General features: G+C 43.1%; 1 protein-coding gene across 3 annotated transcripts in view; it reads left to right on the top strand.

The window, feature by feature from the left end:
• MTUS1 (microtubule associated scaffold protein 1) overlaps positions 1-25,263 on the top strand; it is a 152,055-nt gene that overhangs the window by 73,554 nt on the left and 53,238 nt on the right. For all 3 annotated transcript variants that reach the window (XR_009246265.1, XR_009246266.1, XM_004597821.4), the window contains exons 4-6: positions 10,300-10,461; positions 18,335-18,469; positions 20,697-20,735. Coding sequence is in view for 1 of the 3 variants with exons in the window: in XM_004597821.4 (XP_004597878.2) it covers positions 10,300-10,461; positions 18,335-18,469; positions 20,697-20,735 (336 nt within the window). In the remaining 2 variants the exon portion in view is untranslated. The remainder of the gene's footprint in view (positions 1-10,299; positions 10,462-18,334; positions 18,470-20,696; positions 20,736-25,263) is intronic.

The raw sequence follows: 25,263 nt of genomic DNA, 5'->3' as shown, positions 1-25,263 counted from the left end.
AAGATCAGGGTCTTCACTACTAGGCCAAATGTCCACCCTAGTTTCATTTTTAATCCCACTAGTTGTTTCCACTTTAGATTGATTTTGATGGGTGATGAGAACTGGTTACAGTCTTTATACTCTACGTGCTGCTGCATGCTGTATAGAAAGGTACCATCCTAAGCATTTAAAAAGTACGACTCATTGACCCATAAGGTAAGTAGCAGTGTAAATATCCTCGCTCGTATACTTGAGCAGATGGAAGCAACAACGGGTTAAGTAACCTGCTCATAGCCCAGCTCACATGGAGATGGGTTGTGAGCAGCACTGCGAGGCTGACTTATAACACTGCATCCCAGATTTTAATTTTGGAAAATCACTAATTTGAAATATCTCCCATGTTCCCTCTTGTGTGTTTGTATTTCAGGCTTTGATTTTTTCATTTTCAGTCTGTCAATATTTTCATGCCAGTAAGCAATTGTTTCATCACTTTATATCTTATAATACCTAGTCACACAAGTTTCTGTTGATTTTTTTAAACTTTCAAAAAAAATCACAACATGTCCAGTAAAAAGAATTTGCCAAGATTTTTAGATATGAAGTTGCATGGTATTAATCAAGTACCTTCCTGTTGCTGGGCAACTCACCATCATCCATCTGCAGAACATTTTTTTCTTTTAGATTTATTTTATTACAAAGTCAGATATACAAAGAGGAGGAGAGATAGACATGAAGATCTTCCATCTGATGATTCACTCCCCAAGTGAGCTGCAACGGCCGGTGCGCGCCGATCCGAAGCCGGGAACCTGGAACCTCTTCCAGGTCTCCCACGCGGGTGCAGGGTTCCAAGGCTTTGGGCCGTCCTCGACTGCTTTCCTAGGCCACAAGCAGGGAGCTGGATGGGAAGTGGAGCTGCCGGGATTAGAACCGGTGACCATATGGGATCCCGGGCGTTCAAGGTGAGGACTTTAGCCGCTAGGCCATGCCGCCGGGCCCAGAACATTTTTGTCTCAACCACCTGAAATTTTGTGTTCAGTAAACATTAATTCCCAGTTCTTTTTCCACTAATCCCAGGTGGCCACCATGCTTCTTTCTGTCTATGAGTTAGGGCACTCCAGGCTCCCCTTCTAAGAAACTTTCATGGATTTGTCCTCTCGACTGGCTATTTGACTTGGCGTCATGACTTCAAGGCTCATCCGCATCCTAGTATGTGTCGTCATAACTTTTTAAGGCAAGCAATATGCTATTGTGTGTTTGATCTTTGTTGATTCATTCATCTGTCCAGGTGACTTTGGGTAGCTCCCATGTCTTATATTAATTATATGTGTATGTATTTATATACATATCTATATCTGGGTGTTGGAGTCCTTTCAGTTCTTTGGGGTATAAGCTCTGGGATGGAGTTGTTGGATCAAATGATGAATCTTTTTTTTTAGAACTTCCATTTTATTTTCTAGAGTGGATGCTCCATTTTACAGTGATCAGGGGTTCTGATTTATCCACATCTTCGCAGGGCTTGTGTGTTTAAAAGTTTATAATAGCTATCCCAGAATGTTCAAATTGATATCATTGGTGTTCTGATTTGCATTCTCTCATTTACTATTTATTTCTTTGGGAAGATGTCATTTCAGTTCCTTTGTTCCTTTCAATGAGATTGATTTTTGTTGTTGGAGTTGTAGTCTTCCATCATTTTTTGCTCTAGAAAATTTTGCATGTTAATTATTTTGGATGATTTAAAGTTTCTTTTTAACTCCAGATTTGCCCCTTTTAAAGTATTTACATGTGTATTTAAACTGGATAAAATGCAATTAAGATAGGAATTTAGGGAATAATATGTATGTATACTTACTGAAATCTTCATTTCTCTCATTTATGTGTTTGCATAAAAGATTGCTTCTCTGAATAAATTTGGGTAAAGTGCCAGAGTATGTGTGCATGTGTTTATCTATGCAGCTGCTTTTTGTTACTAAAGTGTTTATAAAGGCCTTTCTTTCTGGCTGCATGGGAAAACTGTTGATGTTGTTTTGTCCCGACTTCTCAAATATCCTATCATGTTTATTTAATATATTTACACTGATAGTGTACTATGAGTCAAATTTAACTTCAGATTGCCCCAGTTTTTATTTATATGCAAAGGAACTTCGAAAGCTCATGGGTAATGAAACTAAAGTATGTTTATACTGGTGTCCAGAATTTTAAAATTCATATATACAGTGCCTACTAATGTTAAAGAAATTGATTGTTTAAAGTTAATTGGAAATGAATGAGCAGCCAATTGAATTATGTGCAATTTATTTCTCCTGTAAGTTGTTGTCAGGTGTTTTTTTATTCCTGTGGGCAAATTTAGATTTAGTTTTAAAATAATGCCTGGGTATTGTAGATAATGACTCCAAAGGTCGCCTACTCTATATAGCTGCATTTAAAAAACTCAAGTTATAATTATAGCCGTAAACATAGTGTCATCTTTTGCACTGTAACTATGTCAATTTGGCATTTAACTCTTCTCAAGTCTAGAAGTTAATGATTCTACCACCTGATTGCCTTATTACTGTTTATATACTGCAATTAGACCTCAGTAAACTTTTCCTGGTCTGATTAAGGTCCTCACGCCTCCAGCTATGGCAGGTGCAGTAGCCTGCTTGTTTTCCTGATTGCAAATTCTTCAGTCAGTTCCATATGTTCCCACTACAGTTCAGGTTCAAATGCAAATGATGACAAAGCTGCAATGCTTTCTTCATCTCCCCACTGTATCTACACTCGGCAGTGAAGATCCAAAATTGTGTGTCTCACATTTATTATAGAAAGAACACATCCATCTGCTGGCTCACTCCCAGAATGACAGCAACAGCTGAGCCAGGCTGAAGGCAGGAGCCAGGAACTCAAGCTGGATCTCCCCTGAAAATCTCAGGGACCTGAGTATTTGACCTGTCGCTTGTTGCCCCACAAGGTGCATGTAATGTGGAAGCTGTAATTGAAAGTGGATCTGCGACTTAACCTAGGTGCTCCCGTATGTGATGTGGGTGTCCCAGGCAGTGTCTGAGCTGCTACATCATATGTCTACCACCCTAGCTTGACATTTCTTACCCAATTCTAAACTACCATCTCTCCAGCCTCATTTTGTTTTTCCTCCCCACAATACCTCTATTTCTGTAGGAAGTGCCAGTCACAAAACAGTATACCTTATTAAGAGGGAATGCTATGTCTTCGCTACTGGTTTCCAATATCATGATTTCTAAGTGAGATGTCAGGTGTTCATAGTACCATCCAAGTGAGCTTCATGGTTACTTGTAGTTGACTTAGTAGGGAAGCAAGTAATCACTTGTGTGGCACGCCCCCCCCCATATGAATCCGCTGGATTCATAAAATCTGGATTTTTATTATAATATTCAAAGGAGCTTCAATAAACTCATGGAAAATGAAATTAATGTATGTTTATATTGGTGCCCAGCATTTTGGAATCAGGGAGTCTTGAAAATTTCATGGACAACATTTTTGTCTTTCTCTATGATATACCTGGATTTCATTATTTCTTTTACCCAAATAAACTTATCTTTTAATTACCTTTTGTGAAGTTTTTGAAGGACCCTAGTATGTGTTCTTTATATATATGTAATATATAAAGAAATATATAATATACAAAAATATATATATAATTTTTTTATTGGAAAGTCAGATACATAGAGAGGAAAATCCTCCATTCACTGATTCACTCTCCAAGTGGCCGCAATGGCCAGAGTTGAGCTGATTTGAAGCCAGGAGTCAGGAGCTTCTTTCGGGTGTCACATGGGTGCAGAGTCCCAAGGATTTGGGCTGCTCTTGACTGCTTTTCCCGGGGCACAAGCAGGCAGCTGGATGGGAAGTGGGACTGTCAGAGTACAAACCGGTGCCCATATGGGATTCTGGTACATGCAAGGTGAGGCCTTTACCTGCTAGGCTACCATGCAAGGACCCCTAGCATGTGTCCTAATGTTTTAGTTTTTTGGTTGTTAACTGATTGAAACTCATCTTCAGTCCTGAGCTTTATCAGTTGTAAAGAATGGTGTGTCATTTCCTCAGTGCTGAATAGTCTTGCGAAAAATACGCAAGAACTGACCTCATGTGCTCGTAGTTGATAGTTGAGAGAAGATAAGTTTCTTTGGCTAGTAGATGTTTCTGCATCTCTGAAAATGGCTCTTGTTACTTGCATGGTCATTCCAAGGCCATTATGAGACCCACCAGCTTTCTCAGGCCTTTTCTTAAAGAATGGATGATGCCGGGCCCGGCGGCGTGGCCTAGCGGCTAAAGTCCTCGCCTTGAAAGCCCCGGGATCCCCTATGGGCGCCGGTTCTAATCCCGGCAGCTCCACTTCCCATCCAGCTCCCTGCTTGTGGCCTGGGAAAGCAGTTGAGGACGGCCCAATGCATTGGGACACTGCACCCGCGTGGGAGACCTGGAAGAGGTTCCAGGTTCCCGGCTTCGGATCGGCGCGCATCGGCCCGTTGCGGCTCACTTGGGGAGTGAATCATCGGACGGAAGATCTTCCTCTCTGTCTCTCCTCTGTGTATATCTGGCTGTAATAAAATGAATAAATCTTTAAAAAAAAAAAAATGGATGATGCCAAGTGGAGCTGAGTGGTGACATTGATTATCTGTGAAGGCCCTAGGAGATTACTTCTGGGGAACGGGTCATTTATGTACCAGAACAAAGGGATGCTATTCAGGAGTTCAGTCTCTGTGTTAAATTTCCAGTCCCAGGAAACATCCCCTTAATGGCATTATGAACTTTCCAGTAGTGAAGTGACTACTACCAAAATGGCCATGTAGAAGCATCAGTGACAGCATTGACTTCTGTTGACTTTTCTTTTTCTTAGTAGAAGTGGAGGAATTAAAGAATACAAATATATAGAAGCCCAGCAGTTTGTTAGATCATACTTAATGATCCAGTGTGTTGTTTCCTGGTATCTTTGACTTAGGGGGTCTTTTGTCTGATTAATGTCCACGCGCACAGTATCAGGAAACACATCAGTAGTGAAATGATGGACTTACGACTGTTAATGAAGGACCACCCATTGTAATACTAGAGGGGAAATAAATAGGAGGGAGTGGACTTTTGGAGGGAGGACAGGAAATCCCAGAGCCTATGGAATTGTATCATAAAACAATTTAAAAAATTGACCCAGCTGTAGGTGTTTGGGGCAGTGGTTAAATCAACTCTTGGGTCATCTGTTTCCCATGTCAGGGTGCTTGGTGGGAACCCAGCTCCACTTTCGGTTCCAGCATTCTTACTAATATGTGCCCTGGAGATGGCAGCTGATGGCTCCCGTAGTTGGGTTCTTGCCAGTGGCATGGGAGAACCAGACTGAGTCCTGGGTTCCTGACTTCTTGCCATGGCTATTGCAGGCTTTTGGGTCGTGAATCACCAGATGGAAGATCTCTGTCTCTATTTGCCTCTCTGTGCAGCCAGCTCACTCCCTCTGCCTTGTAAATAAAGTAAAAATATATTCTTAAAAGATTTTATTTATATTGGAATGTCAGATATACAGACAGGAGGAGAGACTGAGGAAGATCTTCTGTCCGTTGATTCACTTTCTAACGGATGGAGCTGAGCCAATCCAAAACCAGGAGCCAGGAAGCACCTCCAGGTCTCCCGTGCAGGTACAGGGTCCCAAGGCTTTGGGCTGTCCTTGACTGCTTTCCCAGGCCTCAAGCAGGGAGCTGGATGGGAAGCATGGCTGCCAGGATTAGAACCGGTGGCCATATGGGAACCTGGCATGTTCAAGGTGAGAACTTTAGCCACTAGGCCACGGCTCCGGGCCTGAAAATGAATTTTTGAAAACAAAAATGTTGAATTCATTAACCCTAACAATATTGTTAGTTTTTATTATAAATATGCCCATTTTAGAGAGACACTTCATCTGGGGACACCTGTAAGTGCTAAGCAGGTTTGCCTCCATGTCCCACTCTGCTATACCGGTAAATGTTATATATACTTGTGGCACACAGTTTAGGAGTTATTCAGCATATTGGCAAGTACAGCCTCAAAAGGAAAAATGTTTTTCTGCTTGAGAGGTCGTGCAAAAATGGGGCTTTTATTTCTAGAGGTCAAGTTTTATTTTTGATATTGAACTTGCAGTCTAATGGCAACACAAGTAGGAGTATTCCTAAACCTAGTCTGGTAATTTCCCTGGAACATCCGATTGGTAATTTGGTTTCATTCATTTGTTTTTCACCTCTGATAGTGACCACTGCTTCTTCAAAGTCCTCTTTTTGTTTTTATTTATTTATTTTTGTTCAGAATACCTAATGAGATCTACCCTCAGCACACTTTTAAATGCACAATACATTGTTGTTAAACAGGCATGGCATTAGGCAATACTTTCTGGACCTTACTACATGTTATGCAACTGTTCCTACTGAGCGTTTTCCCATTGTCTGCGCTCCCCTCCATAGTAAGCATCAGCATCAATCTACTGCTTCTAGAAAGTAGATTTTAACATTGTCCTTTTCTTTACTTAGTAACTCTTCCCCTTGACGTTTCAGTTTTGCCAAGTGTTCTTCACTGAGCTATTGCTGTTGAGTACAGTATACTTAGGTTTTCATTTCTTTTTGAAAGATTTATTTGAAAGGCAGAGTTAGCAGGGAGAGTCAGACAATGAGATCTTCCACCTGCTAATTCACTCCCTAAATGGCCACTCTGGCCATGGCCGGTTCAGACCAAAACCAGAAGCTTTCTCCAAGTCTCCCATACTGGTGCCAGGCTTTGGTCATCCTCCACTGCTTTCCCAGGCCATCAGCAGTGGGCTGGATCGGAAATGGAGCAGCTGCACCCATATGTGGTACCAGCACTGTAGGCAGTGGCTCAACTTGTTGCGTCACTATGTTGGTCCCCTGGCCAGGTTCTCTGAGGTGCTATATCTGCAAGTGAATCTTGAAACTTTTATATCTGGGATCTGTTATACCACGTGGTGTAAACTGGCCAACGTCACCTTTCAGGGCAGTGAACTAGAGGTGACAGGTGATTTCAGTGTGTGGGAATTCGGAGCCATGCTTCCCTTGCGTGGCACACAGGATAGTACCTGGAGTTGCTAGTTAGGTGCCTGTCTTCTAGGTCTTCCCATGAGGTTTGTGGCTTAAATTCATCATTGAAGCACTAACTAGTTTTCTCTGTAAACTGGCGTAATCATAGTAATCATTTCTTGGGTTTCATGCTGAGTGTCAGCAAATTTTTGCTGAAATATAGATGTGCTTTCATGGCCTTAGTGCTCAAGAGTCATAAGTTTAAATGGAATGGGGAAGACATTGGCAAGGACTGTATCTGGCCCCATGACAGAGGGCGTGGGGCTGGAGGAGCATGACCGTGAGGCTGGTCAAGGTCATGGGAGTGGCGTGTGGGCGTGAGAGCAAGGTTGCTTCCAGGGCAAACTGGGTGCTGGTTGTTCAAGGCTCCCTGAGGGAACATCCTGCAGACCTATGAGGCCTTCAGAAGTCATGCTAGGATGGTTTGCAAAACTTCTGAAGCCTTGACAGTGGTCATGGTTGTGATCCAGAAATCTTGATCTGTTTCCATGTTGAATGCTAATTAGTGTTGGTGTTGAGGAGCAACCGTTCAGTAAATTTCTATTTTAGAAACCTCCTTTGTTTCATTTCCTCCGAAAGCAAGCAAAGCTGGTGACAAAATAGAAAAGTCGCGTAAGTAATTGGATGTCTACTATTTGTTCACCATTGGAGAGCAGGCCATAAACAAGAATATCTCTTTTTTTCTAGTTAAACTGAAGGGTTGAATAAGCTTGTAAAAATGAGTTAGTTATTAGTGCTAGTTACTTACTAGTTAGTTACTTAGTGCTTGATAATGCAATGATACATTATCCAAATGCCATTTAGTTTTTTTTTTAATTATTTATTATTTAACTTCGTTAATTACATTGTATTATGTGACACAGTTACATAGATACTTGGGTTCTCCCCACCCCTCCCCAAACCTTCCCACCATGGTGGATTCCTCCACCTTGTTGCATAACCACAGCTCAAGTTCAGTTGAGATTCCCCCATTGCAAGCGTATACCAAACATAGAGTTCAGCATCTTATTGTCCAGTCAAGTTCAACGGCTTCTTAGGTATACCCTCTCTGGTCTGAAGACAGAGCCAGCAGAGTATCATCCCAGTCAATTGAAAGCTCCAACATACCATCAGCAAAAATTTACATCATTATGGAATTAATTGACATAGTAATGAGTAACCAATATGTTAAAAGTAAATGCAAGTTCCCAGCCACCTTCTGTGACCACCTCACCTACACTTCAATTTTAGTTTATACACAACATATAACATTCAAAACATAACATGTTATACATAACATCATATCATCTTAAATTAAGGCAAACATGTGGTATTTAACCTTTTGTGATTGGCTCATTTCCCTTAAAATGCCATTTAGTTTTATCATTAAAATAAAAATTCATTCAGCCAGCATTTAGTAAGCCTTACTCTGTACCGGGAATGAGGCTGGATCTCATGGGATTGCGTTTAATCATGAGCCCAACCTGTTCTCAGGAACCTTGGAGGCAAATCCAAAAGTCAGCATGGGAACAGAAGTTGAATGACAGGAGCAGCTCTGTGGCCTGTGAGGGTGTCCCTCGGAGGGACAGCCCACAGTGCTGCTGAAAGTGAAGGGGATCTTCTTTAGGACACAGATGGTGATCCAGTAGCTCTGTGGTGGAGCTTCAGATGAGTAGCAAGGATTTAGAAGAGAATAGTCAAGCAGCTATGAATTTCCTGGACAGAAAGAGGGTGTGGATGAAAGGGATACCAGTGGAGTAGTGTTGATGAGCATAAACAGGATAGTAGCACAGCCCAGTGAAAAACAAATGAAGGCTATGCAAGTATGTATGTGTGTGCCTTCGTGCATGTGTTTGGGGAGTTGGAGCGGGGCATGACACAAGGGGAATTATCCTTACGATGGCCTTTGAAGAAATCAGATATGAAGAGGAGCAGTGTGTAATATGGCTGATATCAGAGGTAGCCCTGGGCTGCCTAGAGCAGTGTACACGCTGATGTGAAAGAACAGGCTGCAGCCGCTGAGAGCCATGCTGCCGCTGACTGCAGTGGACAGACCGAGATGTGTGCGCCTTCCCCTCTATCCAGATGGGATTTGTACAGGTGGAGTCATCACAGGACAGAGCCAGGAGTGCTGGGGTCCAGCCGCAGCTTGTCACACCTAGTGCCAGTCCAAAAGGTGTTGAGTCGAAGGTTCTTGTCGCTTGCCGATAGGCCTTAGATATGATGCCAGTAGCACTGAGACATTTGCTGGCTAGTTGTATATCTGGGGAAGACAAGAAGAGGTATTTTCAGAATGAAAAAAAAAGGAGGATGGGAGCTTTAATTCTCATCAATAGAGAAGGAAGTATCTTCCTAAGGGTAACGAACTCAACACGGAGTTTGAAATGGAGTGTCAGAGTGCCTGGATTGGAGTCGGGGCTTCACTCATTGCCGACCCCCTGCTCAAAGGCACCTGACAGGCAACAGGTGATGGTTCAAAGATTTGAGTTCCAGACAGTCCCATAGCACTCCCAGTTCTTCACTGCCCAATCCCCCAGCCACAGTGGGGCATTTGGAGACTGTACCAGTGGATAAAAGAGCTCTTATTGTCTCTATCTCTCTGCCTTTCTAATACAAATAGGAAAATAAAAGAAAGCTTTAAAATGTGAGCGGCAGTGGGATTCAGGAGGGGGCTAGAGCTGCATGTGTGAATTTGGGATTCATCTAAGCACAGTGTAGTAATTAAAGGGACTTACATAGACTCCTCAAGGGGAAAACTCTGAAATGAGTTGTGAAATAGAATAGCAAATGGAAGTTGGAGAATTTGGGAAGCAGGTGTAAGCACCAGGCTGAAGTGGTGGCGGAGGGTACAGTGTGCATGTGTCTTGTTTCGTGTTTTTTTTTCTGGGTGGAACACTTTGTGCTACAAGAAGGAGTTGGGATTCTAGCAAAAACATTTTGAGTTTGGCAAGTAACAAAAAAACCTACGTGAGATTAAAAAAAATAAATAAATAAGAGTATTAGTATAGCACCACCTGGTGTTAAGTTTTGGGCATTTTCAACATTCTTTGATTTAAAAAAAAAAAAACCTTTTTTTTTTTTTTACTAGTTTTTTTGTTTCCAGTTTTTCATTTACTTGTGTTTTTGTGTCACACTTGTCATATTCTAATTGCCTCAGTTTCTGCGGAGTGCTAGTGTTGCCTTTGGACTCAGTTGTTGGCAGAGAAGTTTGAGCTTCGAGACTTAAAGCTCTGACTTTTAAGATGGTGAGCAGTGGAAAACTTTGTTTTTTCTTTGCTATCCTAAGGAAAACCTACATCCTCAAAGACGGCACAGCCCTCTTGGATGAACTTGCCTAGGCCGCTCCCCAAATCCAAAGCATCGTTGAAGAGCTCAGCGCTGCGGAAGACGGGGAGCACCCATTCGGTCGCCAGCTCCCACAGTGAGCTGAGCACGTACAGCAGTAACTGTAAGTCTGCCTCATGCCGAACTCTGGGGGCCGTTGGTACAGCAGGTACAAGTGAGTGCTGTGCAAGTCAGTAGCCGCTCTGTGTCTGTGCTTAGGGAAACACGTTACTTTTCCGGGGAACTGTTCTGAAAGTTTCACAGGAAAAACACATTCTGTGCAAAACATTCTCCCTTGAACAACCAGTGAAACTCTGAAATCATGGGCTGAAGGCACTCAGTATTCTCTTTTGCATGAAGGATTTTGAAGTGCATCACCTGGAATGCGACTGTACTTTGTGAATCAGTGTAATGTGGTTTGTGTATTAGAACTTGAAAAGGAATTGTGAATGATTTATTTTTAAAGATTTTATTTATTGCAGAGTGATGGAAAGACCTGTTTCACTCCCCAAATAGCTGCAACCCCAAGCCAGAGCCAAGATCCCCAAACTCCCTTTGGGTCTCCCATGTGGATTGTGCCAGCCTAAGTAATAGGCTGTCTTCTGCTGCCTTCCCAGGCACACGAACAGGAAGCTGGATCAGAAGTACAAATCAGGCTCCAGACTGGGGCTTCAATATGGTTTGCAAGTGGTGGCTTAACGCTGACCGTAACACCAGTCTCAAAGATTTCAACTTGTTACATTAAAATTATCAGTTGATGCAGATTTACTTTGTATAAAATTGGGTAGGTTGAAAGAACTGTCCTTTTCATTTAAAAATTGTATTTTGACTAAGTACTTCATGTTTCTCTTGAATGTCCTCCTCAGATAGTACCTGAATGAATTCACACAGTTACAGGGCAGGAAGCCGCGCATGGAGCAATAGTGCTCACTCTCAAAAGCAGTAACGATGACTAGGACACCTGGTGGAGTGGGTACAAGCATGTGGGTAGAAGAAGATGACTAGTTCTTCTACTTAAAGGTTGGAAAAAGGACCCAGCGTGATGGCCTAGTGGTTAAAGTCCTTGCTTTACAAGTGCCAGGATCCCATATGGGTGCCAGTTTGTGTCCCAGCTGCTCAACTTCCCATCCAGCTTTCTGCATGTGCCCTGGGAAAGCAGTCAAGGGTGGCCCAAGGCCTTGGGACCCTGCTCCCATGTGGGTGACCCCGAAGAAGCTTCTGGCTTCTAGCATCGGATCAGCTAAGCTCTGGCTGCTGTGACAGATGGAAGGTCTTTTCTCTCTGTAAAAGCAAACAAACAAAAATGTGCTTTTCCAATAAAAATAAATCAATTTTTTAAAGCAAAAGGTCAGAAACATTCCTTTCTGGTTAGGGCTTAAGTGTTCCTGTGACCCTGATTTCACTTGCGGAGTCAGTGAGGCTCAGGGATGCTATCACTCCCTCCAAGTCACAGAGCAAGTAGAGGACAGAATTGCGTATGGAGGACAGGCATTGGGCTAATGCCTGAATTAACGAGCACACATGTCTGACAGGTTATTTGCAAGCAGCAGCTAATTTCCCGATGGTAAGACCTGCGTACAGGCACATTAGAAATACATTATTTAAATGGGATTGTTATTTATTGTTATTGTTGGAATTTGAAAGTTGTGGTAACATCAGAAGGATTTGAATGTAGCAGTTCTCTGAATTTGCGTGAGAAATCTACACGTGTGTATTTACAGTTATTTCTCTTCTGACTTTCTGTTTTGCAATGTGCATTTGAAAAGCAGTCCGCCAAACACAGAATCCCCAGTGTGCTCTCCAGGGACTGCCCTGGCTGTGGACTCTGACACTTGGAACAGACACATCTTCTGGTGCTTTTGCGACCCAGTGTTTTCCGTCGACAGCCATGTTAATTTGACCACCGTTTCACTGCTGTGTCTGACACCCCTGAAGAGATTGTAAAATGCTTTTGTTCATGGCTTTTTGTTTTTTTGACAAAGGAGTTTACCGTGCACCCACAGAGCCTGTCAAGTAGCAGTGTGTCCCCTTCATAGATGTGGCATTGACAATGAGTTTCTTTCTGTTTGATTTGCTAGCTGGTTAAATCTGTTGTGTGTAGTGCCTTGGAGCTTACGTGGGATTTTTTTTCCCTCCCTCCATTCAAATTCACTAAGAGCAAGCATGAGGCGTATGAGAGGGAACATGGCTGCAGCTTTTCCTGCTTAAGCTTGCTTTGATCATTTTAAATGACTATACCAGGAGGATTTCGCAGTTGCACAGAAACTGATATTTCTTCCAGCATCTTCATCAATTCTACACTCACCCCACCGCCTGGTTCTGAGAGGGACTATGATGCCACCTTATTAACACTGCTGGTCGTGGGATCCTACAGCCTTTGTATAATTCCTTTGTTAGCCACGTTCACTGGGAAAAGAAGTAGGTCAATGATTTCTTGGTTGATTCCTTTGTTTGTGAGCATGCTTGGATTTTTATTCAAGGATTTCATTAAGGATCTCTTGGTAGTTTTGTCGTTTGTACTTTGTTAATTGCAGTATTTTTTTTTGGTGTATTGAAATTTAAGATGTGAATGATTCTGTGAAGAACCACATTTGCTGTACGTTTTATGTGTTTCAGGACTTCTACTGAATGCAATTCACCATTAACAAGGTTCTTGGTAATGAAATTATCTTACTATCCAAGGCTACTCGATGTTTTAATTTCTGATTAAATGATTAGCATTGTGCAAATTAAAAATATTTCCCCAGAAGTAAATTTGGAATATCACATCTTTGGTTAGTCTCCTAAATTATAACTTCCATATCCTTTTTTGAAATGTTAGCTCCAAATAAGAAAAAATAATTTTTGAGTTGAAATTATCCGGCTGTGATAATGAAGGGTCATGCTAGGAAATGACCGTATTTTTTCACTGTCATTCACATCAGTGTACCGGTATGAACTCTTCTAAAGAGTATTGTTTTCTGGCATTGTTTGCCTGTTTCCTTGATGGTTAGTGGCAACACTGAGGAACTTCTGGGACAGCAGAGAGCTGTTGTAAAATTAGCATTTGGTTCTTTATACATTGGTATGCTATGGAAATAGCCAAATTTTAAAATGACTGAATCAGAAGACAATCATTTTATTTTTCCTTTGTGGCAATTTTTGGCTTTGTGTATATCCTTTTAAGCATAGAAAATGTTCAAACATGGATTTTCTTTTGCGTATTAGCACAGAGCCTTGCAGAGTAGTTTCTGTACTAAATGCTCATTTATGAAGGTTAACATTAAAACTTCAATACCTAACAATACCTATCTGACATCAAGAGTGTAAGCACATTAAAGCATGTGGATAACAGTGACCTATATATGAGCACTATAGGTTGTAGAGTTGAAGGTTTGGGAATCATGTGCAACTTAGGTGAATGTGTAATTTTGCCGCATTCCATAGCGTCCTTTGGCATTGGCCTTTATAGTCTTGGGCCACAGAAACATGCTTCCTTTTTTGGAGGGGGTGGGGAGCGAAAGGGAAAATGTAAGTAATGCAAACTGAAGGGGCTGGCACTCTCTGGGAAACGAGAGCTCAACTCAGAGGAGTCTAAGTACAGTACCAAGCCCTCTGGGCAGTCCTGGCTGAGACCTGCCTGATGCAGAGAGGAGGGAATTCAGACCCTTCCTGGTTCTCCAACGGACGTGGGACCATGTGAGCAGTGGATGTGCCACCTTGGACTCACTGGTCTCATCCAAAGTGTCACTGCTGCCTCTCGGAGTGTGCCTTGGTAGGAAGTCAGACTTGGAACGGATCTGGGTCTTAAAGCCAGACCTGTGCCCCTTGTGGCAGCTTGAATGCTGTGCCACATGCCTGTCCCACCTTTTTATTGCCTGAAGAAAATAAGCAAAAAGGTGATGCCTGATATTTGGGGGAGAGATGTTTGATTTGTTCAGTGATTCAGCTCATACAAAGGTGCCTGTTGCCTACCCTCAGATTTTGTTTCACTCATGCCAGGAAAGATGTGAGTCCACCTGCCAGCCGTGGGTAGGGAGTAGGAATCACCAGAAGAGCAGAACCGAAGGTTTCCAGGGCTGCTCCCAGATTGAGAGGAGATGTTTTTTGTTTGACGGGTGATGTCTGTCATAGATGAGGAAGTGAAAAGAGACATAGGATATGTGGGAAAATACTTCAAAAAGCTCATGGACATTTTTAATGATTTGAATTTTTTATTTTTATTCTGGGAAAATACACATGGATTTCAAAGGATTGTTTTGCAAACAATATATGAATAAATACATCCATATTTATTTGAAAGGCACAGTGACAGAGAGGGAGAAGGATTTAGTCCATGTGCTGGTTCATGTTCTCCAAAAAGCCATTATTTCTGTGGCTGGGCCAGGCCAAAACCAGAAGCCTGGAAACTTCATCTGTGTTTCAATATGGGTTACTGGGGCCCAAGTGCTTGGGCCTTCATCCATTGCCCTCCCAGGAGCCGTAGCAGGGAACTGGATAGAAAGCAGGGTGGTCAGTTCTTGACCCACATGCCGGTATATGGAATGCTGGCCTTGCAAGTGGCAGCTTCATCTGTTGTGCCATAAAACCTACCCTTTAATTCCATTGCCCCACAAACTCCTTGGCATACTCTATACCACCAGGCCTATCTTCAAGTCCTCTGTGGAATGGACTGTTCAATAAGGCAATAGTTATTTAGGCCACCATTAATTTTGTTCTTTCTCTTCTTTACTTGGGGTCTATAAGGGACATTCTTGTTATTACCAAGTGGAGTGATTTTCCTTTAGGGATTTGAAAGCCTACAGTTCAGTGGTGGTTTACTTTAAGCAAGGTGGGCAGATGTTCTGGTACAGTGGCTGATGTGAAACTGGTTCACAAAAAACCTAAGAAATGAGCAGAATGCTGGTTCTGTGTTGGTAAGCCTACATTAGTAAACAGAATTGGACATAGTTTTATCTACAGGCTAGAGAAAAGTTTAAAAAGCCAATGTAAGTGTGGTAGAATGAGTAGCCCTTTTCTTGGAGGAAAATCAAGTACTTCAATATTTCTGAGGTTTCCTTTTTTTTTTTGATCCACCACACTTATTTGGTCTGAATTACATTTTTGCAATGGAGGAATGGAAATAAGCCTTCTAGAGAAACTGTACTTCTAGGCTAATTAAGACAAGTAGGACCAAAGATGCCATTGCAGCAGAGGCAATGTCAAGTGGCATGTCAGAGCTGACTGACACGTTGGTGAATCCACAGCCCATTTGGCACGGGATGGTTGCGTGCCCTGGATTCTTGTGTTTTAGGAAGATTCTGAGGATGCAGCTGGGCTTCATGGGATTGAGGGCAGTGTCAGTGAGTAGGTCCCTGGGGCAGCCTGTGTAATCTTTGAATATGTGATGAAGCTGGGTGTCTCTACATAGAGGGCTTAGCACTGCTAGGCCATACCTGAGTCAGCACAAGTTGTGTCTTGTAGGTAGGATTCCACTGCTTGCAACTGTTAGTCTTCTGTCCTTCTCAGGTATCGCCACCAAAGAGTTCATTGTTGGCATGTGTAATAACTCTGCATGCCGGAAATGTGGGTATCTTGAGGATACACAACCAGCTGCCGTGTTAAGAGTCAAAATGGAAGGCATGAGAAATGCTGAAGGGCACCATGCGTCCTGGTGACAGAGAGCCTTCAAGTTGGGGTTTTGTAGGAAGCAAATGGTCCAGACTGGAGGGGGAAAGAGACAGGATATCTAGTGTTGGTGATGCAGGGTGCTCAGTTCGGCAGTGGTGGTGCCATCCTGGGTGAGGCAGGAGCATACATGATACTTGATCGGAGGCTATGAGGCTGTGGAGCCTGTGTATGTACATGGCAGAGCTTCACAAAGTTTGTGGGAAAATGGAAGTGAAAGATATGCGTGGGCATGATTTTTAAAAATACATCCATGCATCTTTTTGTGTACTTTGTGAAGATCCTCATGGTTTCATGTAAGTCTGTGTATAGAAATAGACACGTACCTGGTGGTTTTATTTCGGAGACATGGGTTTTTTTTCCCTCTGGTGTGTTCCTGCATTGCTGGTGGATCTCAGCAGTGTTGAGCCTGAGGGAAGACATGGAGACTGTTTCCAGGACAACAGGTCCTCTTGTGTTTGAGACAAAGCTGAGGGGAGGGGTGGCTGCTGTGAGCAATGTGTCCCTTGCTTCCCTGGAAAAGCTCCTGAGCTGCTTGTACCCTGAAGGTCTCTGTGTCTGAGGTCTAGAAAGGAAAGGCATGAAGTTAGAATCAAGCAAGTTCATATTATGTTTGTAAGCTGAACTCGGTTTTCCAGAAGCTGAATAGGTGGTTTATGTGCTGCTGAATTTCATGAAAAATTGGCTCAAGAAAAATGCAAAGTCCAGATTGCTTCAAAATGTGGTTAAGACCCGTGACTGTCACAGGATCATTGAGTCAACCAAAGCTGAAATGCCAGTTGAATTCCAATATCCATTTTATATGAAAATCTGGGGATGCTGTGTTGCACGTTAAACCATCGTCCGCAGCATCACCATCCCATTGAGGCGCTGGTTCAAATCCTGGCTGCTTTACTTTCAACCCAGCTCCCTGCTACTTCACCCTGGAAAAACAGTGGAAAATGTTGCCACTCATGTGGGAACCGCAGATGAAACTGCTGGCTTCTGCTTGGCTCAGCCTTATTGTTACCATCTGGGAGTGAACGTGTGTATGGAAGGCTCTTTTGTCCTCTCCCTGTTCCTCTCTCACTCTTCCTTTCAAGCATATAAAATCTTTAAAAAGGAGAAAAGTTAGGAAAATATGCTCTATTACTGTAAGACTTTGAAGTCACTCCTCATCTTCCCTTTGAAGCTATGTTCAGTTTTGCAGGAGCAAGGTATTAGTCCTGTCAGCACAATAGCTTCCCATCAGCGTTGGATAAAACAAGTCTCTAGGTTGTGGGGAAGGTGAGAATTGGAAAGAAGGATGGGGAGTTGACAGAAGCTGGTCAGCAGGAAGGAAGGCCCTGTGTGGACTTGACCTAGTATCAGGAATTTTATCTGGGCACCAGAAGAATGAACAGATGGCTCGGTGTGCTGGGCTCCCATGGATCAAGTGAGAATAGCAGCATGTCCTTCCAAGGTTTGACTGTGAACCGGTGCACACTGGTGTAGAAATCAGAAAAGTTTGTCCTGATGAATGTTTTCTACCTGTCTTTATGTCTGTAAACAAGATGGGCATCTTGCCTTTTGCTGGAAATGTAAGGCGAGAAAAGGGATTTGAAGTTTATAATGATTGTAAGAGTTGAATGGAAGAAAAAACTGAATGATTAGAACATGGTGTTGGAGGTTTCTGGAAGCAGATAATAAAAGTCTAGTCCAGGCTGGTAGAAAAAAAAAAGATATTTGTTGTTTCGATGAACTTCCCTCTTGGTTTTCCTTTGAGGCGAGGCACCTTGGCGCTAGGCTAGGTGTGCCTACTAACGTCTTGCAGGAACATGGATATTGGCTGCCGATCTCCCCCTTGTGGCCACCAGGGAGTTTGAACATTACTGTCCATGTCCTGAAGGAGCTGGTTGCTTGTACCCTGTCATGCTCAGATGTAATGCCACCCTGGTTACATCGTTTCCTTTGCACCCTTGATGACATGTGCTACAGTCACCCGACACATTGCAAGTTCTGCTTCCCCAGACTTGACCAACCAGTGGTTAAAAAGATGCATGTGAACACTTTAACTTACGTCTGTGCTGAGCACTGTTGGGCTTTTCCCCTTGCTGTTTCTCAAACAGTATGACTGTTTACGCCGCTTTTACTGATTTCAGGTATACCAGAGGAGGTGTGCATGGGTTATATGCATGTCATTTGTATCAAGGACTTGAGCACCTGCCCATCTTGTTACCAGGATGGGGAGTGAGCAGTCACACTAATTGTCAGTCTTGGTGTTTGTGACACTCAGCAGTGCCAGGCACGTAATTGATGCTTAATGTCTGCTGATTCAAGGAGGAAGGGATAGATGTGGGAGACTGATCAAATGTCCTCTGGTGTTGTTACAGCTGGGAATGCTGCTGCCATCAAGTATGAGGAGAACCCTCCCAAGCCAGTGTTTCAGAAGGCCTCCTCGGCATCCTTGTACCTGAAGCCCTTGGTCCCCAGAGCTCATGCGCACCTGCTGAAGACTCCGCCCAAAGGTATGCGCAGAAGAGTGGGGCTGAGGTGCTAGAAGTTGTGGTTTGGAGGGAGTTGAGATAGTTACCTGTATGGTATGTTTAATAGTCACTCCTGAAAGTCCCAGGACTATTGTGGTGTGGTAGGTTAAAGCTACCTCCTGGAACACTGGGTTTCTATATGGGAGCTCTGGTTTGAGTCTCAGCTTTTCCACTTGCTATCCAGCTCCCTGATAATACACATGGAAAAGCTGCAGAAGCCGGCCCAAGTGCTTGGGTCCCTGCCATCCATGTGGGATGCCTGAGCACTATTTAAGCTTCCTGCCTCTGGCCTGCCCCAGCCATGACTATTACAGCCATTTAGGAAATAAACCAGCAGATGTAAGATTGGACTGTCTCTCCCCTCCCCTTCACTGTCCTTTCCTCTCCTCTCCCCGCCGATTTCAAATGATTAAAATAAATCTGAAGAAATAAATAGAAGTCTGCTAAGCAAGGTGGTAAATAGAGTTTCCCATGGAGGGAATAGATTGCTCTTGTTTTGAGAGTTTTGTGATTCTATAACTTAAATTTGCAGAACACATAGCATAAGGGAAAATAACAAAACTGCTGGAGTTCAATATTCTGAGTTCATGTCCTAGAGTGGTGAAGTGGTAAGCAGTAGGAATACGTGATTTGCTTCCCATCAGACTAGCTGTCTAATGTTTATGACCGTACTCATGTCTTCATGTCTTTGCTGCAAGATGTTCTTTTTTTTTCCTTCTTTTGTCCCCTCCCTTGCTCTTTACCGCTAATGCCTCTTGGCATCACTGACTGCATAATCTCTGTGGCTGTTCTGAATTCTTTCCAGGGTTGCCAATTGTGTGGCATCACAACTTTATCACAAGTCATTTTAGTTTTTGTGCTTAGTGGAAGGATTACTTAACATGAGTAACAACTGTGAATGAGCAGCCTGACCAATAAAACGAGACACAGCAATAGTGGATGCTGCCAGCCCTGGTTCACTCCCCGAGTGCCTGCGGCCCACACAGGGACAAAGCTGAAGCTAGGAATACAGTCTCCCACATAGGGGACAGGAACTCGGCTCCTTGAGCCATCACCTCCTGCCTCCCAAGCTGCTCATCATTTACAGGAAGCTGCCATTGTCCGCCTGAGGCATTTCACAGGGATGGTCGTCTGTTTACAAAGATGAGGCCACTACCCAGGGAAAGCATTGATTCCACACTCAGAGAAAACCTTTGGGACACTAAAGCAGGGCCAAGTAGCAACTTGGACTTGGGCACCCTGATGTGGGATGTGGGTGTCCCGACTGGCTTCTTGACCACTAGTCTAACTGCCAGCCCCAAGATTCACGCTAGAAAGCTGGGGAAGACACAGCCGCGTAGAGAAAGCCTGCCTTCCTGTTACTGGGGTACATAATACTGGAGCTGATGGTAATTTCATGATTTTTATTACCCACCCAGATCTCCCTGAAGGAGGGATTATCGGGCTGAACTGGGCAGATCTCTTGGAAAGTCTGTCTGTTATGGAGTAGTTTCCTAGGAAGGCGCAACTCTCAGAGCAGCGCCTCTTGCTCCCCATCCATTTCAGCACGTGCGTTGACTTGAGATAGCTTCTAGTGAAGGTTTACCAGTGTTGTGGTCTTTCTGCTGATTAACTTTCCAAATGTCCACAAAAGCCAAGAATGGGCTAGGCTGAAGCCACGACCCCAAAAATCCACCTGATTCTCTAATGCAAGTGATAGGGACTGAGGTTTTTTGTTAGTTTGTTTTTGTTTTTTTTTTTTAGGTTTAGTTATTTATTTGAAAAGCAGAATTACACACAAGACAGATCTGCATTCCATCTGTTGGTTTGCTCCCCAAGAAGCTATAATAACTGGAGCTGGACCTGGCAGAAGCCAGAAACCAGGAGGGCCCAAGTACTTGGATTGTCTGTTAGTGTCTTCCCTGGTGCATTTGAAGGGAGCTGGATTAGAAATGGAGCAGCCAGGACTCAACCCAGTGCTCACATGGGGTTCTGGCTCTGTCACATGCTGGCCCTGGAACTGGGGTTATTGAGCTGTCACCTGCTGTGTTGCAGGGCGTGTGTTAGCTGGAAGCTGGCCTAGAACCAGCTGCTCCAGTACAGCGCTCAGGCAGCCCAAGCAGTAACTGAATTGCTGTGCCAAATACCTGCCCCCAAACTGCTTGTTGCTATATGATATTTCAAATTAAACATTGATATATATTTTACATGTATTTCTCTTATATTTTAGGTCCATCAAGGAAAAATATATTTACAGCTTTTAACGTGGGTGAGTGAACTGCTTTCATTGTGGCGGGAGGAAGATCTTTGTTTTTGTAAAGTTGTATTGTTGTAAAAAAAGTATTTAAATTCCTGTACAGTGATTTTTTTATTGTTGTGCTTAAATAAAATTGTAGATTTGAAGTGTAAATATAACATGAGGTAGGAAAGCATGACATAAAAATTTGATGTGCAAATCAACCAGTCCATTGGATATATAAAAGGGCATTTTGTTAATACAGGATAAAATTTAGACTTTTAGCAAATAATTTTCTCTTAATGTAGTTTAAATGAAATGGAAAATATGCTTTCCCCAATATAAGTGTTTAAAATTCACATGACTTAAAATGCTAAATATTCCCAAGATGTGGTTTTAACATTTGGTTACAGCTCAATGACTTTAATTTCCTTGTTTGGTTTTTTGAGGGGTATGCATCAGACATTCCCATACATCTTTGAGATAACTACAAGCCCTAATGTTTGAATCACAGGTGAAAATAAAAAAGTTTCTTAAGAAACCATAGATCTTCACAACATGTATTCACTACAGATCCTAGTCTTACGTGGCTGGTCTGGTTTCCCCTCTTGCTTTATACACAGCTGTAGGACAGTCCTGCAGTATTGAAGAGCAAACCAGAAGAGAGAAAGGTGCTAATACAACACAGCACTGTGACTTGTCAGGTGTGGAGGATACACTGAGAGTCAAAAATGAGCAAGGGCCTTGTCTCCATGGTGCTCACTGCACGGTCAAAGAACCGTATGCATAAACACAAATCAGTTTCTGTGGGTTCTAGGAGAGAAAGTTGTATGTTTTTGTGGAAGAGGTCTGGGTGGCAGAACAGGATCTGAGAATGGAATCCTAGGCAGGTGTCTGCTTTTGTGAGCTGCCTGTGAAAATGAAACAGGGTAGAGAGCAGTTCTGTGTAAGAATGGGAGGCTAGCTGGCATCCTGCAGGCTCGCTGCCTTGTACCCAGGTTATTTGGCTTAACAGGGCAGGACTTGGGAGCTATTTCAAAGTCATTCACCTTTTCTAGGCCCTTGGAGCTGGAGAAGATGCGCTCCTACAGAATGATTTAACTTCCAGGGTCCATAGTAGCACAAGCATGACTGTGGTGCGTGGCTAGGGAAGTTCTGACGTCAGAAATCAAGAGTCACTTTGCTGTGCACTGGGGGCCTTTTCCTTTAACTTCCCGACGTTGTCTCATACTGAAGAGAAAGAGCCACTATCGTACAGAGAATGTTTACGTTAGAACATGAGGTCATCACTGTTAGGAGGCTGCATCACAGAGTGACCCATGTTGAGCTCTCAGACCATTTTCCAAACTGACTGTGCTGTTCTAAATGTCCAGAAACAGTAGATTGGTGATGCAGTTTGCCCACATCCTTGCCAGCATGTGCTTTTGTCTTTGTAGCCTTCCTGCACTTTCCTGAATTCCAAAACCTTAAAAAAAAAAACCTTTGCGTCTAGAGGTTTAGAAAACACCTCTTAGGGTTTTGTTGTTTGTCATAATTTTTATCCTGTTTTGTCACTTTTAAAAAGCCTGTCCCTTGTTGTAACATGTGAGTATTTTTCTTGAGTACCAATCATTGTGTTCAAGTTTATGTTAGATTCGCCAACCACCAGGGAAAGAATAACTCAGCCGAATATGTGAAAAGAATTTAGATGGCCTTTATTTCAGGGAACCACGGTCACGGGCTTCCCTTCCCCATGCAGCAGAAAGGACAGACATGAAGGAGTGGCCTGCAGAGGAAGAAGAGCGTGGAAGAGTTGGGGAAGGGGCTTTTTAAGCTACCCACACAGAAGCCGAAATGGGGTCGCCTCGGCCCTTACTAGTGGGGGGGGGATATGGGTCTGTGCCCTTCTTTGGTGTAACAGTGGTTTCACGGCCTGAGGGGCCTGCCAGAATTCCGCCATCCCTTCAGGGTTTGGTTGGAGGCAAACTCCACCCTCCTTTGGTTACCATCAGTTTACGTGATAACATTTGAGTACTTTTTCTGAGAACTGATCATTGTATACAAATGATCCTATGATGAGCACCTCTAAAATCAGCACTGTCCAAGGCCAGGGAAGTTATTTGTATCAGGTTCTACAAAACAGTCTTGGTAAATCAGAACAAAGGCATATTTATAGCTCCATCACTCAAGTAACCAACTTGTTTGCCAAAAGCTTTGTGTCTGTGCTATAACCGATAACGTAAGAGCGCTGGCTTCATCCTGTCCTCGTCCGCAATGGGCATTAACTTGAAAATAATTTGATCAGTGTAGTTGTTGACACTCCATCCTTTTACTTTAACATTTGATCAGTTGTATTTGAAGGAAACTGTACTGATCTCATGCAGCAGTGAAGAAGTAAGAGGAAAAACGGATATCAGAGTCGTTGGGTGTTGGCCCAGTCTTGGTCTTTGTGTTTTCTATTTGTGTCCTGACCTTGGGCCATTTGCTATGCCTCTCCAGGTCTCTGGTTTCTTGTTTGGCAGCATGGGATGGCCTGGGGAGCCATTCTCTGCGTGGGAGTGTTTTTGACATCATAGAATTGTGGCAGGAGCATCTCCTCTGCTGACTCCTGCTGCTGCCGTGGGCGGCCAAGAGGGCAGTCCCTTCCGTTGCTGCTGTTCTGTGACTTCGTTTTGGAGATGTTTTCCAGGGTGTTGAATTATTTTAAATCTTTAATGCAAGAAAAGACAACTTTTAAGTCAAGAGGCTCCTTTGTTGGGTCTATCTGTTGTGATTTATTTAAAGGTTACGATCTTAAGAGATTCTAGTCAATGCTGACACCAAATACAACTTGGCTCACTGTGTCAGGAAGATAGCGCTGGGCAGAGTGGAGCTAGGGCTTTGTTGTTTTAATGTCTGAAACATTCCTCTTTTATTGAAAAAAGAAAAATGCAGTTTTGATTGGTGAATTTGGCACTTCACAGAGGAGGTGAGGGAAGATGGATCATAAAGTAAACCTTGATGGGACAGGGGCTCCCGTTGTAGCAGCAGGTAGACCCCTTCTGCAAACGCTGAGTGCCGATGTATTCCAGATGGATTAGTTTTGGACTCAAAATCTAAGATAACGAGTGTTATAAGTACGAACTTAAGTAGAAAAAGATCTGTATGACATCTAACATGTTAACAAAAGTTGAAGCCCGCTGTTTGTCAGAACCATTAGAAACCAGTTCTGGTGAGCAAAGAACAGACTGAGACAGCTTCAACAAATACTCGAAGTAGAAATCAGCGTGAAAGACAGTTCTGCAGTAGAAACTCGATGGGCACCCTCCCCGAAGAAATCCGCAGGTCAAAGACAATCAAAATCTGGGAGACGAGTTTTATAAAAACAAACATCAATCCCAGAATTCATTCTGAATCACAAAGGATTCCAAAAGTACCAAGCAGTCCAGAGAAAGGAGAACAAATCTGGAGCCATGAGGATTCCTGCCTTCAGATGCTAGGACAGTTAAAACACGCTGTGGGACCGGCAAAGGTAGACATACCTAGAAGAGAGGACCGGAGCAGCTTGGGAGTAGATGCCCACACAGTCTGTCTGCAGCTTGGGAGTAAATGCCCACACAGTCTGTCTGCAGGCCTCCTGCAGGGGTGCCATGCAGAATAGTAAGGGGACTCGCTTGGGTAAATGGTATTGGAAAATCTATGAGCGGAAGAACGAAACTGGATGTTAAACAAGAACCTACATGGAAATACTAAAATACAAGCCCTGAAATGGTGACACTTCTGGAAGAAAGCGTGGAGGAGAGCTTCCTGATGCTAGTCCAGGTGCTGCTTGATTGATATGACACCTTAAAGCACAAAGAAAAGCAGAAATAAAGTGGGATTTTCTTAAACCTAAAATCTTCTGTAGAGCCAAGGAAACAGCCAATAGCTTGAAAAAGGTAGTCTGTGGCATGGGAGAAAAATATTTGTAAACCTCATTTATGGCAATGGATTACTTGCCAGAATTGACATCAGGTTCTTGCACACTGCCTTGTTTTCCATTCTCAACAGCCAGGATGTGGGAATAACCGAAATGTCAATTAGTGGATGAAAGGACAAAGAAAATGTGATTTTCACATACTGTGGGATATATTTTTAAATCCTGCTGCATGCCACAATGTGAGTGACCCTCGAGGGTGTTCTGTTAGGTGCAGTGAGCCTGACACAGGTCATCCCACTGACGTGCCCATTTGAAATACTCAAAATTGTAGAAGCTGAGAGTAGAGTGGTTGCTGGGGATGGGAGGGTGGTTGCCAGGAAGTGGCGAGTTTGTTTTAAACAGGTACAAAGTTAGGCAAGATGAAGAGGTTCTAGAGGTTATTGTACAGCTCCAAGCATGTAGTTCACCAGATGACATACTTTTGAGAAAGTAAATCTCAGGTTAAAACTTCGTGAGTTTTATATGTGTATGAGTTTATACACCAAAAAAAAAAAAAAAAAGGGACAGATAGGAAAGCCATGTGATGTGGAGAGCTAAGAAGCATGTAAGAAGTATTTCCCAAGTATTAACTCGGATGTTGTGCTGTGACTCAGACCTTGGGTGTTGGAGATGAGGAAGGATTGG

This window comes from Ochotona princeps, chromosome 11, assembly GCF_030435755.1.
Source record: "Ochotona princeps isolate mOchPri1 chromosome 11, mOchPri1.hap1, whole genome shotgun sequence".
Taxonomy (NCBI): Eukaryota; Metazoa; Chordata; class Mammalia; order Lagomorpha; family Ochotonidae; genus Ochotona; species Ochotona princeps.
The sequence above is the reverse complement of the archived record's forward strand: the minus strand, read 5'-3'. Positions and strand labels throughout refer to the sequence as shown.